Source organism: Diadema setosum, chromosome 1 (genome assembly GCF_964275005.1).
Source record: "Diadema setosum chromosome 1, eeDiaSeto1, whole genome shotgun sequence".
Classification (NCBI taxonomy): Eukaryota; Metazoa; Echinodermata; class Echinoidea; order Diadematoida; family Diadematidae; genus Diadema; species Diadema setosum.
In genome coordinates, this window is record NC_092685.1 from 10,560,091 (window position 1) to 10,574,421 (window position 14,331).

General features: G+C 37.3%; 1 protein-coding gene across 1 annotated transcript in view; it reads right to left on the bottom strand.

Annotated features, from left to right (window-relative positions):
* The window catches only part of LOC140234069 (RNA helicase aquarius-like), a 52,083-nt gene that overhangs the window by 2,001 nt on the left and 35,751 nt on the right, over window positions 1-14,331 (bottom strand). The window contains exons 30-39 of the mRNA XM_072314152.1: window positions 9,811-9,852; window positions 9,046-9,183; window positions 8,387-8,458; window positions 7,477-7,664; window positions 6,949-7,120; window positions 6,101-6,271; window positions 5,464-5,549; window positions 4,631-4,742; window positions 2,334-2,396; window positions 73-186 (exon numbers count right to left, since the gene is read on the bottom strand). Of these exons, the coding sequence (XP_072170253.1) occupies window positions 73-186; window positions 2,334-2,396; window positions 4,631-4,742; window positions 5,464-5,549; window positions 6,101-6,271; window positions 6,949-7,120; window positions 7,477-7,664; window positions 8,387-8,458; window positions 9,046-9,183; window positions 9,811-9,852 (1,158 nt within the window). The remainder of the gene's footprint in view (window positions 1-72; window positions 187-2,333; window positions 2,397-4,630; window positions 4,743-5,463; window positions 5,550-6,100; window positions 6,272-6,948; window positions 7,121-7,476; window positions 7,665-8,386; window positions 8,459-9,045; window positions 9,184-9,810; window positions 9,853-14,331) is intronic.

Sequence of the window (14,331 nt, forward strand, 5' to 3'; positions counted from 1 at the left end):
GAATTTGAAATTTCAAAAATTGAGCTGTGTGAGCGAAAGTCCTGCAAAGAGGATTTGGTATATGAGGCTCACCCCGATTTGTGTCTGCATATGCTGCATCCTGTCGTTGTAGAAATCAAACACAAATTGTGCCATGTGGGGCATGTCCTCGATCACTATGACCCGGCCAAACGGTGCTTGGATAGCCTGATGGAAAAATCACAAATAGGTATAACAGTAAGATCACACAGATTGAAGATTGAAGGATTGAAGACGACAAAGAAAAACTAGAAATGTCGCTTTGGCGACTGGTATGCCTCCGCCATAATGCATGATTTTCCCAATAGGTCTAGAGAGTACATGTGGACAATGTGTGATTACATTTTCACAAAATTGGCAAAATATTGAAATGACAAGTTTGTCACAAATGTGTTGAATGTTCACCTTCCTTGACCTAGGTTTAATTGGATGAATAGGAGAGCATGTATCTAGGGATTTAAGGACTTTAACTTGACTTTGACCCATTCATACATTTAGGCATTGAGTAATTTTCAAGGTACAGGTGTGGAGAAAAAGTGCAATTTCTGAATTGAATAGTAAATTGTTACCATTTTCATCTGGCCCTTGACCCTAAAATTCATAAGATAATCACTTTCAGGTGGAACATGCATAATATGTACTAAGTTTCAAGATAACTTGAGCCACTTCGAGATATGGAGGAAAAAGTTAGTTCAGCACTTTGTTGCACCTGACCTTTGACCCCTGACCTTTGACCCCATGAACCCTACATTCTCTAGATAATCACTTCCAGTCAGTACATGTATATACTATGTTCCATGAAGATACCTTGAACAATTTTCCAAGGCACGGAGAAAAAAAAGAAGTTTTGATATTTTTACTTGACCTTTTGACCTTTGACCTTTGACCTCATGACCCAAACTTTCACCAGAGAATCTTACTTGGGTAATACATGTATACACTAAGTTTCAAGAAAATATCTTCAGGCATTCAATAGATATGGCGAAAATAGTGAAATTTCATGTATTTGACCCTGACCTTTTGACCTTTGACCTTTGACCTCATGACGCAAACTTTCACCAGAGAATCTTAATTGGGTAATACATGTATACACTAAGTTTCAAGAAAATATCTTCAGGCATTCAATAGATATGGTGGAAATAGTGAAATTTTATGTATTTGACCTTGACCTTTTGACCTTTGACCTTGAGCATGTGCACCCAAAAGTTGATAGGCACAACTTCACCCCCTAATACACATACATGCCAAGTTTCATTAGGATACCTCAACAGGATTTGATAGTTACCTTGTCCACAAAATTCATTACGGACGGACGGAAGGAAGGACGGACGGAAGGACGGACGGACGGACAACCCGAAAACATAATGCCTCCGGCACCACTTCGTGGCGGAGGAATAAAAAAGAGGAAGGCAAATACCTTCTGTGACCTAGCACATCACAACGGGCCACCACAAGTACTGGAGAAAACCCAGGTTTTAATTCAGCTAGCGAGAAAAATCTCAAGATGAGGTTTTCTTGATCCTTTGAATTTCAAGAGTTTTGTGCACCATTAGCTGAACTTTTAAAGAACAAAAATTCTATGAGAGTGGAACAACTTAGATTTTTCCATGGCATATTTGGTACAATTTGACCATGGTCTCACAGTGTGAGTGCCAGTTTCATGCCCGGGTTTCATGCTTTGGTGATTACAAAGGCTTATGTACAGTGAAAAGTAAGCACCAGCACATGCTACAAAGCTAGTTTATGAGCTACCTTTGCCTAAACAGACAATAAGTGAACTAAAAAATTAATGAAAATTTTAAGGCAAACTTTATATTTTTATTCCATTTTCATGGCACTGTCAATTTCATTGCATTTTATCTGAAGTATATCTGGATTCAGAACCCTTTGTGTGCTGAATAACAGAAGAAACTGAGGTGTACACATTGGACACAATAATATTTGTTTCAAAAGAACTTGAAACTTGAACTTTTGGATGCAGTTGACATGACTGGTCTTTTTTTGTCAGGAATTAACTCCACACAAAGCTTTCTGTGAGTTTTCTCACATGAAGATTATGCAGTGAACAAAAATAAAAATTTGTCAATCTTTACTAATATAAGTAAACGCTACAATGATATGAATGCGCAAATGTTTAAGTACAGGCTATTAAAAATAACTATGGTAACAACATTTATAATTTTCTTGTTGGATCAGACTCACAAATACATGCAATATGGAAAATTAGAAACTGGTGGTACAGCATTTTTTTTTTCTTTATTTCTTTGGCCGCCTCAAACTTGGGTTGGTCTACTGCTGGAAGTATTGTGCTTTACCTTTCTCTGAGGAGGATATGTTTCTGCTGGAGCCAGGTGCAGATGTGCTGGCCTGGAAAGAAGCTGCGGAGAATACAAGATTGCAGGCATTTAAGGATATCTCTTCATGAGCAACAAAAATTAATTTAAACAAAATACTTAGTAAACACTTACAGTAACATCAGAATAACTACAAACATTACAACAAATTAAATCGCAACAAAACATACAGAACTAGAAATGTCGCTTTGGCGACTGGTATGCCTCCGCCATAATGCATGATTTTCCCAATAGGTCTAGATAGTACATGTGGACAATGTGTGATTACATTTTCACAAAATTGGCAAAATATTGAAATGACAAGTTTGTCACAAATGTGTTGAATGTTCACCTTCCTTGATCTAGGTTTAATTGGATGAATAGGAGAGCATGTATCTAGGGATTTAAGGACTTTAACTTGACTTTGACCCATTCATACATTTAGGCATTGAGTAATTTTCAAGGTACAGGTGTGGAGAAAAAGTGCAATTTCTGAATTGAATAGTAAATTGTTACCATTTTCATCTGGCCCTTGACCCTAAAATTCATAAGATAATCACTTTCAGGTAGAACATGCATAATATGTACTAAGTTTCAAGATAACTTGAGCCACTTCGAGATATGGAGGAAAATGTTAGTTCAGCACTTTCACTTGATCTTTGACCTTTTGACCTTTGAGGCAAAAAAAGAAGGAAAAAAAAAAAACTTTCCAGAGAATTTCTATTAGGTTACACATGCATACACCAAGTGTAAAAAAATAATAACCCTGCTGGCATTACATAAATATGAGGGAAATAGTAAAATTTTGAAGTGTTGCACTTGACCTTTGACCCCTGACCTTTGACCCCATGAACCCTACATTCTCTAGATAATCACTTCAAGTCAGTACATGTATATACTATGTTCCATGAAGATACCTTGAACAATTTTCCAAGGCACGGAGAAAAAAAAGAAGTTTTGATATTTTTACTCGACCTTTTGACCTTTGACCTCACGACCCAAACTTTCACCAGAGAATCTTAATTGGGTAATACATGTATACACTAAGTTTCAAGAAAATATCTTCAGGCATTCAATAGATATGGCGAAAATAGTGAAATTTCATGTATTTGACCCTGACCTTTTGACCTTTGACCTTTGACCTCATGACGCAAACTTTCACCAGAGAATCTTAATTGGGTAATACATGTATACACTAAGTTTCAAGAAAATATCTTCAGGCATTCAATAGATATGGTGGAAATAGTGAAATTTTATATATTTGACCTTGACCTTTTGACCTTTGACCTTGAGCATGTGCACCCAAAAGTTGATAGGCACAACTTCACCCCCTAATACACATACATGCCAAGTTTCATTAGGATACCTCAACAGGATTTGATAGTTACCTTGTCCACAAAATTCATTACGGACGGACGGAAGGAAGGACGGACGGAAGGACGGACGGACGGACAACCCGAAAACATAATGCCTCCGGCACCACTTCGTGGCGGAGGCATAAAAAGTGTTGATTTATCATCACTGCTTCATTAAAAAAAAAGAGTGTTTACAATTACATAAGAAAGAAAGAAAAAAAAGACTTTAATATGAGAATGTTGCAAACAGAAAAAGACTCCTGAGTAACTTACTGTTTCCATTCCCAATTTAGTGCAGTCAGTAACACAAACACACATTTCAATGGGTAGTCAAATCAATATTTTAATGTGGGAAGAGCGTGTGACATACCATAAGTATATGTGACACATCCACACAACTTTGCCACATATGGCCATAACATTGTTACCCTACACGATAAATATTACATCTACCTGTACCTTGAAAATGACACAAGAATTGCTGCACTAGACTTCCTCTAAAAGAAAAGCCCTTCCATGCCCTTTAAGGACGTTTTGAAACTGAATGTTTCCTTTTGCAAGTCTTATTAATCCAAGGAGCATAAACACTGTCTTCCTGGAGGACTTTATCACCCAAGTAATGCTATACACCTGCCAATACACATTGATGAAGGATTTTCTTTATTTATGTGCCATATTTTGTGATTTATTCAACATGAAATTTAACTTTCAAACCTGTCATGACAATAGGGGAGAGGTTACTGAATTGCAAATGCAACACATACAGCTCAAAAAGTTTGTAACGAGACAATCATCAAACAATTTGATGCATTCATCTGTGCACCATTCCCTGTCCATCAGCCACATCCTTGATACAAGAAATTTTGACAACTTAAGATTGTGTACTGGAATGAGTACTTCAACCATGACTGAGAGGCTACTTACTTTCTCGAATGCCGGTGACAACTCAAAGCAGTTCTGGAAGAGGGAGACCCTAGCAAAGACATACAGGCCCAGGCGGGCCCTTGACATGGCCACTACCAGCCTCCTCACATCCCTGTCAAAAGGAAAAGAAAGAACAAAAACAAAGTTTACATCAAACAAAGTCTTACAGTGTACTTCCTGTGAACAGGCACAAAAGTCACTTGAAATAAGATGTTCAACAAACCCATATTTCTTATGTATTCACATCACTCATTTCTGCATGCAAGTTCCTGTTATAATCTAAACCATTTAAGATGTAGGATAAATATGTGAAAAGTAAGATGAAATAATGATGTCATTACATGCTCCATACATCCCAAACTGGATTGAATACTACAGTCATATTGAAATTATGTTGTGGTTGATGATTCAGCAGACACCACTCATTTTAAACTCCTCCCTCCCCCCCCCCCCCAAAAAAAAAACAACAACAACAACAAACAAACAAAAACCCAACAACAACAACAACAAATTTATCATTACTGATCAGTGCAGTACAATAACTTGATGAGAAGGACAAAAGTCTCTTCTTAAGATTTCATATCAAAGAATGAAATTTGGAGGGATACCTGTGTGCAGGTCAATGGGCCACTTGTGTAGCCTGTTGTACTGTCACTAAAGCCACACAGTCACATACTGCAATGTCTGTGTTGTTTGTTTGTTTTTTTTCCTTCTGATACATGATTATGAATCACTGATACATGATTATGAATCATAACATTGTATGAAGCCTCTGTTTGTGAAATATAGATAATTCATTATATTGTAATCGTGGAGCAATATTTTGTCAATACCGTATGTGGCCGACAGCTCTGGTCCTCACTAGGGAGAGGAGGATGTAGTCATTTTGCTGTCCTTGGAAGCGATCAACTGTGGTCACCTGATCAATTTCAACAAAATAAGAAAAACAGCAACAAAATATAAAATAATGCCTTACAAATCACACAAAAATCAATACAAAAGAACAAGCAGGAAAGGTGTAAATAGAAGAAAGAACCGACACAGATACTGAAGAAATCTTTTGTTGAAGCTGCACTCTCTTCTAACTCTGTGGAAACCTAATTTTTTGATTTTTTTTAGAATGAAAACTAAGGTACAGTATGTGCCTTACAAACAAGTGTATCTTTTTTTAAGGGATTTTAAGATTTCCTCGAACTGCTTGACTGCACTGTACAGACTACCATTATTACAATGGTAGGGATTTTCACAGACACCACTGGAGCTCAAATACAGGTCAGAGAGCAATGACATCATGGCAACAATGCCATAACTCTGCTGCCACCTACTAGGTCAAAGGTCAGATTCATCCTCCATCACACAACAGATACGTATTTAGGTTTTTCCACTCAGAAATGAGTCAATGCATCATAAATTTGGAACATTCTAATCACAAGTTATGGCTTAATTAGTAGTAATTGAAAACTTGGTTACCTTGTGCGGTTGTCCAATCATGGGGTTGTCGGCACATCGTTTGTTGATGACGTCCCTGATAAGGTGCTTCTGGCCATTGTATGTGGAGAGGATGCTGATCTTTTCAGCCGGATATCCCAGAAGCCTCATGTACATGAAAGTTGCAACCACGTACTCAGCCTCAGCAAGGTTCTGTGGATAATCAGAATATAATCATTCGTCTGTTTTGTTCTTACATACGCTCAAAAGGTATAAAACATATATGCACACACTACGGCACTGTATTAGCCTGACAAAGGTTGCACTAATGGCATCTAGCTGTAGAGGTCATACCAGGATTGCTCTTTTTTCTTGACAGGAAATGCCTCACCATCTCTCTGCACTGGTTGCCATTTCCCACAGTGACAATGCTGAACAGCAACTTACATATGACCTCAAGCCTCCACGTGCAGATTTCAAGTATTGTACAAAGTTACACATGTTTGGCATATGCATATGACTTAAATCTTGGTGGAACAGGAATTTAAATCTGAACTCAAATTACATAATAATTTGACACCCATGCATGAATATGAGACCTAAATACGAGACTTATATGTTATAAGTACCAAAATGGTAAGTCTTTTTGACATATAAAAAGGAATATTACGTCAAGAACATTTGTTGACACATCATTTCAATCTCAACCAAATAAACATAATGATTCATTAAACAAAGAAAAAAATGTTATGATAATCAACTTTTACTGTAGGAATGTTGACATTGCACTAAATCTGTCTTACCTCCTGTATCAGTCAAACCTGAAAAGATTAATCACTGCAGGAAGCTTTGCAGGATAATGATACAGGAAAGTCTGACACACATGTTACCTGGTAGAAGTATGGGTTGGGTTCTGATTCTCCCACGCCATTGAAGTCCTCCACATTGATGAGCTGGAAGTCGAAGGCAAAGCCAGCATTGGCAAGTTGGAACTCTCTTGTCATGTTGACGTGGGGAAGATTGCCGAGGTTGCGATACCTCCAGTTGTACAGGGTGGCAATACTAGAGAGAGGAGTGGACCACGGGAAAGGGAATTTCAAGTTGCTGCACTTTCATTAAAAGGTTATAAAACAAAACAAGGCACATGCCAAAATGTTTTTCTAAACCCCAGAAGTTCATTGACCCTGCCTACGACGTACCCGCAACTCCGGTGGGCTCGACAATAATTCAAATCAAGAGAACAGTACGTCTAACACGACCCGAGTATGACAGCTCCCCATCAGAACACATCCATTGACAGTTACCAAATTTGTTTGACTGTACAACTCTGAAGGACAATCTGCAAAATATTTTCTGAGCTCTAGACCTTATTTGACAGGATGTTTTTGCAGACCTCACTTTTATGACAGAGCCCTCACCTGGGTCTCGCCCTCCCTTGTGCATCCAAGTCCACCGTGGGCACACCGAGTCGGACCAGGCGGGTGAAGAGGGACTGCTCCATGTTGGAGAACTTCTGAAAGGCCATGTTCTTTATGACCGGCGGGAGCTGATGGTGGTCACCTATCATGATCCAGCGCTTGAGACGGTTGAAGCCATCCTCGGGGTTCTGATTCATTTGGAAAATCAAAGCAAAAGGGTATGAGCAATATACAGACGCATTGTCCTATCCATTTTAATCTCCAGTTCACTGTTACAGCCTTGGCAGACCAAGAAAATAATATGTATATCATATGTACTCTGCTTTACTTCAAGCATGTAGTGACAGTATTAAAAAAGAATGGAAAAAAAAATTGTCTATCTGATTTGAAATATCTTTAATCTCAATAACCCTGAAATCTTGTCAAATAGACTTACACATGATTTCTCATTAGAACAGTTTCAAAACTTATCCACGTTCCTTTCTAAACTTAACTGGCTGGCCAGCAAGTCATCAATGTCTGGTGAAAGGGTGTTGTTAAAGCCCATACCAGGAAACATCAAGAAATTTTCAGATGTCTGGCTCGATTACAAGGCGGGCTTGAAGAACTTGCTCAAGCAAGTGATGCTGCCCTGAACTGGATCTGCAGCTTAGATATCAACCTATAAGTGTATAACCCCTCACCCACCCCGTTGTATTGCATCATACGAAAGAAGAAGAAGAAGAAGAGGAAGAAGAAGAAGAAGAAGAAGGAGAAGAAGATTACTAGTAATGGGTAGGTTTTGTGGCCGAGATACAGGCTGTTGGCACAGCTAACACAAAACACAACACACACACAAACACATGCACAAAAGGTAAAGTGTGTTCATATATGTATGGATGGTAGACAATCTTATCATGTTATTTCATACCTGTAGTAGAAGAGGGATGAAGGTTTCAATCTCCAGGATCTGGGCAGACTCCTCCATCATGATGTTATCATACTGTACAAGTGAGATGCAGAAAAATGGGGGAGGGGGAGAAATAAAGTTTCAAAGTTAATAATGCCTCCGGCGACACTTGGTGGTGAAGGCATAAAAACACAATACTTAACACTCTGTATTATGATACTTCAGGTGGACACCTTCATCACATGAAAATAATTTCAAAAACATACCTCACAGACCATCTTCATCATCCAACCTAGATTTCAGAACAGAAAGAACTGGCAGAACATTTTCTGAATATTTTCCTCATTATAAAATTTTTATATCACTTCATGGCAGCAGATTCAGATGCATCATCTCTCCTCACAAAAGAATAATCAATCTATTATCATTTATGCTGGCCTTTCAGACAGCTCATAAGGATCAAAAGAGGAAATAACAATGAGATCATGATATCACTGTAATGTGTGAACAGCCTCATTTCAATCTCATCTCAAAGCAAAATCTTTTGACACACCTGCTTCATGACCAAGAAAAAAGATTCATATAATGAATAGTTCCATGTTCTTTGACAAAATTTTTTTTAAAACATTTCAAATTATGTTCTAGTGAAAAAAACAAACAAACAAAAAACCTCAGCTCACCTGGAAACTGACATCCACAAGATCTCGTCGCTTGAGGGCAGCATGGGTGCATGTCATAGCAATGATCTTTGCTTCCTTGATCAGCAGGTACTTTGAGCGATCCTTCCCACTCCTCAGCAGCTCAAATGCTCGGAATTCCTGGTTTTAAAAGGAAAATATACAGTTCCATTGCCAAACTTCTCTGTTACACATGTGTCTTAAAATGGGACAGACTGTAAAACATGAAGGAAAATCTGCCTCTTGGATCTAAATATGTATGCATATTTTGGGATATTGCTAGCTAATTCTACATATTCATTGGGAACATATATGTCATTGCATCTATAGTTTATGTCTGTCCACAAAATGCTATAAATGTCTTATTCCATACACTAGGATGCATGACAAGGGTGTTATATTTTTTATCTTTAGAGTTATAAATTTGTTGAAACAAATACATACATGAAGGTTATCAAAATATTAAAAAAAAAACTTAATACTTTCAGTATTGACATGCCAGCTGATTACAATTGAATCAATCTATTACAAAAATGCAAATTTTTATGAAACCCCAGATTATTCATGTATTCATTTTTCATAAACAGGAATAAGTTTGTACGAACTACAGTAATTTGATTTCTCATAATTGCATACGTTGTTGTTTGTTTTTTAATTTGAGTTGGAGGGCATATAAAAACATAACATCAAGATTATGTTGTAACTACTTAAGTCAACAGTCACTCTAGCCCCTGTGCTGTATCCTGTGATCAGAAAGCTGGTACCCACCTCCAACTGCTGAAAAATCTTCTTGATGTGTCGATAGCAACCCTGCATGTTTGTGAAGTTGAAAGATAGAACAAAGGTAAGTCAGAGAGCGAGACCAGCAAGTCTGGGCAACTGAATGCAAAATCTATCTCAAAAATGTTTTTAAATTTGTCCATGATTTCTAGGTTGCATTCCAGGGTAGCCTCTTTAGCATCAGGGCAATTCCACGGTAACTGACGTTACACGTAAGGATTTTCATGAAATTGTTTACCTTGTAGTTTTGTGAATGAAAGCACCTTAGGCTTGCAATTAGCATTGATGAATAAGTTCATGACAATGAAGAAATAGGTGGAAAGTTTTTCTCTCAAACTGCATTTCTTATCACATAGCAAGTGAAAATGTGTCGGTAACTGACGTTACGGAAAAAGGACATGGGAAATTATGGTGTAGATGTAAATGGAAATATCTCATGTCCCTGACTTTTAGCCTTTATGTGTTTAATGTGGCAATACACCTAGGTTCTTAGGAACAGGTGTGCAAAATAATGTGCAATTTAGTTGTCTCCTTTTACCACCATGCCAATTTCAGTGAAGGCATGACGGTAACTGACGTTACGTAACTGACGTTACGTTACATTTGCCATAGGGTTTACACATGCAAAATCATGATTGGGAATAGCTATGTGATATTTCATAATTCTGACCATTCAGAATGATTTGGTTGATATGGAGTCATACCTTGGTTCATCAGTCATAAATACACAATGAAATGAAACGGTAGTCCATTTTCTTTGTGTTCTATGAAAACTTAAAGGTAAACATGTCAGTAACTGACGTTACGTAACTGACGTTACACATACTTTACCGTGGGGTTTACAGAGAACTAATTTATTTAACAGGTTATTATACTGCTGCAATGTACCAGTGACAATCCCAGGCAACTACAGCAACAAATTAAAACAAAATCTAAAGACACAAATAATATTGGGTGGGCCCTTTAGGGGGCACCCCCCCCCCCCCCATGCCATAGCACAGTTGGGCAAAAATAATGTAAATGCACAAGAGGATATTTCTTGACATTTGTCTGAAGATTTAATGTTTATTCAACATTTATGATTACACAGAGCCATTAATAGATTAAGCAGTTCCAAGTATGAATATATTGACATGGCTAAGGGCTTTGTTTGTTTGTTTGTTTGTTTGTTTGTTTGTTTTTTAATGAACAGGAAAGTTTTTATCTACATAGAGTGCTCCACCCATAATACCTTGTAGTACTACACAAAACATGGATATTTTTGTGCTTGAAAAAAATATCAAAATATCTTCCAGGTCATGGGGAAAAAAAACATGTATCAACTCATAAATATGCATAAATATGTATGAAATCTATTGTGATATATTTCTCCTTCTTTTCTTTATTTTACTCCTGATGATCTCCATCATCAATTGATTTAAATGAAAAGTGTCGCACTTTTAATATTTCTCTGTGAGGAAGAAAAATAAATGCTTCTTTGGTCAAAAGAGCATTATTGTTTTATTCCTAGCTTGAAGTAATTTAACTGTTTTTCTTTTCCTTTTCACCGATATGTCACGGCTTGCAAATCCATTCGAGATGCCAAAAAATCAGACTTTGCAACGAAAGAATACTAAAATCAATATAAAAAAACTCTTCCTGTTCATAATTATCATGTGTTGTATTACAAAATGTCCCTGCATGAATAGAATAAAGTAATCAACAAATACACACTGTATGAACATTTTTTTTTTAAACCCTATAGAATCCTCTCTCACTTTGAGCAACATCAGTGTTAAGTTTCAAACAATAATGAGTACATGCCTTACGTACCATAATACAAGATGAGCCATGTTAACTATACCACACATTTAAGTGCAAGAGAAGAAATATCTGTTTGTGCATTTGCCTTGAGGTAGAAACTTGACTACATGTATGTAAGCTTCCTGAAAAAAAAAAAAGAAAAATGCCAGCAAAAGCAAACATTGGTGAAGATTGTTAAACTGTTGGTATACAGCTGTGCAGAAGTCTGTTTGTTTGTTTTTTTTTTTGTAGAAAATGTGGTTGACATGCAATCATGTCACTGATTAGGCCTACAAACTTTGGTAGCTTTATCATCCTGTAGGACTGGGAATGTACTAATTTGAGTGCATATATACTGCATGTGGCAAACTAAACTTCCAGATGTTTTAACCTTAAACTTGTGCTGAATCAAAAATCGAAAGCTCAAGCTTCCCCCCCCCCCCAAAAAAAAGATAATCATGGTAAATGAATGAATAAATGAATTTAGAAATAAAAAAAAATAAAAAAAAAATATCCATGGACATACCATGGTAATGACATCATTTCCTATGAAAGGGATTGCTGCTCTTTGTTGTAAGTTGACTTCCCAGATGTATTGAAATGGCCAAAAGTCAAAAAATTTGCCTCAGTTATAATTACTGTCATGGTAACTGACGTTACATACTCGTGTATGACGTTTCGGTAACTGACGTTACACATTTTGTAGTGTTCATTTTGACTCTCCAGTATGCCAAGTATCCTTATTTCTGGTATTAAAATAAAGGCATATGGGCATACATTAGAAATCCCAAGTTACATCATACAGCTCACTTCCTTTGATGAATAAACTTAAAAATTCCTTGTTTTTGGTAACTGACGTTACATCCATCATTATCAAAGTAATTAACAGTTTTTATCAAATTCTTTAAAGCTACCAGCTTTTTTTTCTATCGTGTGGTAAAAGACTTCTCTTGTAACTGCATACATGTGAAAGATTGTTGTTTAGAGTACTAATGAAGTGGATATACAGAGAGTAAGTTATGCAACAATACACTCTTTTCACCATTGAGTTATAGGCATATTTTGGCAGCCATTTTGAAAATCAAAATGGCCGCTTTTATTGAAAAACATAATGATTCTTAAAACTTCAACTCAAGTACTGTCTGAAAATGTATGGTGTTTGAAACAAATATCATTTTGAATTTTTGGCACCTGTGTCCTAGTTACCGTGGAATTGCCCATCAGTATTGCTCTTCCAGTGGACCCTGGACCCATTAGAACAAGGAAAAGTAGAAATTATGCGGTGCATAATATATGTCCCCGCCGGAAGTAGCATTTTGTAGCAAAATGTACAATACAGGTCAAAAATCAAGGTCAAAGGTCAAAGAAGTCAAAGGTCAAAATTCTGTGTAGAAGTTTTGAAGCCCTCACCTAGTGCCATCACATAAAGCAAACGGAATCGAAATCGGGTTAGAAATGGCAAAGGAGTAGCATTTTGTAGCCAATGTACAATAAAATGTAGGTAAAAAATCAAGGTCAAAGGTCAAAGAAGTCAAAGGTCAAAATTACGTGTAGAAGTTTTGAAGCCCTCACCTAGTGCCATCACATAAAGCAAACGGAATCGAAATCGGGTTAGAAATGGCGAAGGAGTAGCATTTTGTAGCAAAATGTACAATACAGGTAAAAAAATCAAGGTCAAAGGTCAAAATTCTGTGTAGAAGTTTTTAAGCCCTCACCTAGTGCCATCACATAAAGCAAACGGAATCGAAATCGGGTTAGAAATGCGATGGAGTAGCATTTTGTAGCAAAATGTACAATACAGGTCAAAAAATCAAGGTCAAAGGTCAAAGAAGTCAAAGGTCAAAATTCTGTGTAGAAGTTTTGAAGCCCTCAACTAGTGCCATCACATAAAGCAAACAGAATCGAAATCGGGTTAGAAATGGCGAAGGAGTAGCATTTTGTAGCAAAATGTACAATATAGGTCAAAGGTCAAGGTCAAAGGTCACAACTAAAATTCTGTGTAGAAGTTTCAAAGCTCCCATGTAGTGCTATCATATAAAGCAAACAGAATCAAAATTGGCTCATAAATGACAGAGAAGTAGCAAATTGAAGATTTTGATCACACACGGACGCACACACGGACAGACAGACGGACACACGGACACACACACGTACGGAGCCCGTTTCATAGTGCCCTGCTCGAACTCATTCGGCGGGGACAATTACCCCAACATTGCATATTATTATCTATATGAGGTACTTTTGCGGGGTAATTGTAGTTGGTATTTTGATCGGTCGTCGAGGTCAGTGGGCGATATTAGTGCGTATCACCCTTCATCCGGGTCTCGCTATTCACTTTACATGTAAACATTCCGGTCAATGACAAAGAGGGGAGATTCACAAATCTGGGACACACGCACTGCAGAAAAGCGCCAATAAATCAACTCATACAAGGTCTACTACTTCCAGCAGCACTACGCGTCAAACAATACAAAATTGTCTTGCAAGTCCCAATATGCAAAATATTATACGGCGAATATGGCAAGTCCCAAAGGCACGAGATAATCTCTGTACAGCTGACATCAAAACTAAAAAAAAAAATTCATTCCTTTATGAGTAGCATACTATAGGGGAGTCTGTAGGTGAAAAGTTTCTTCTGCAGCAAACACTTCATAGTATGTGGTATCTCATTACAACTAATCTTGTTATACTGCGTGTAAACTGTGCTTCAACACTGTCATTTTAAAT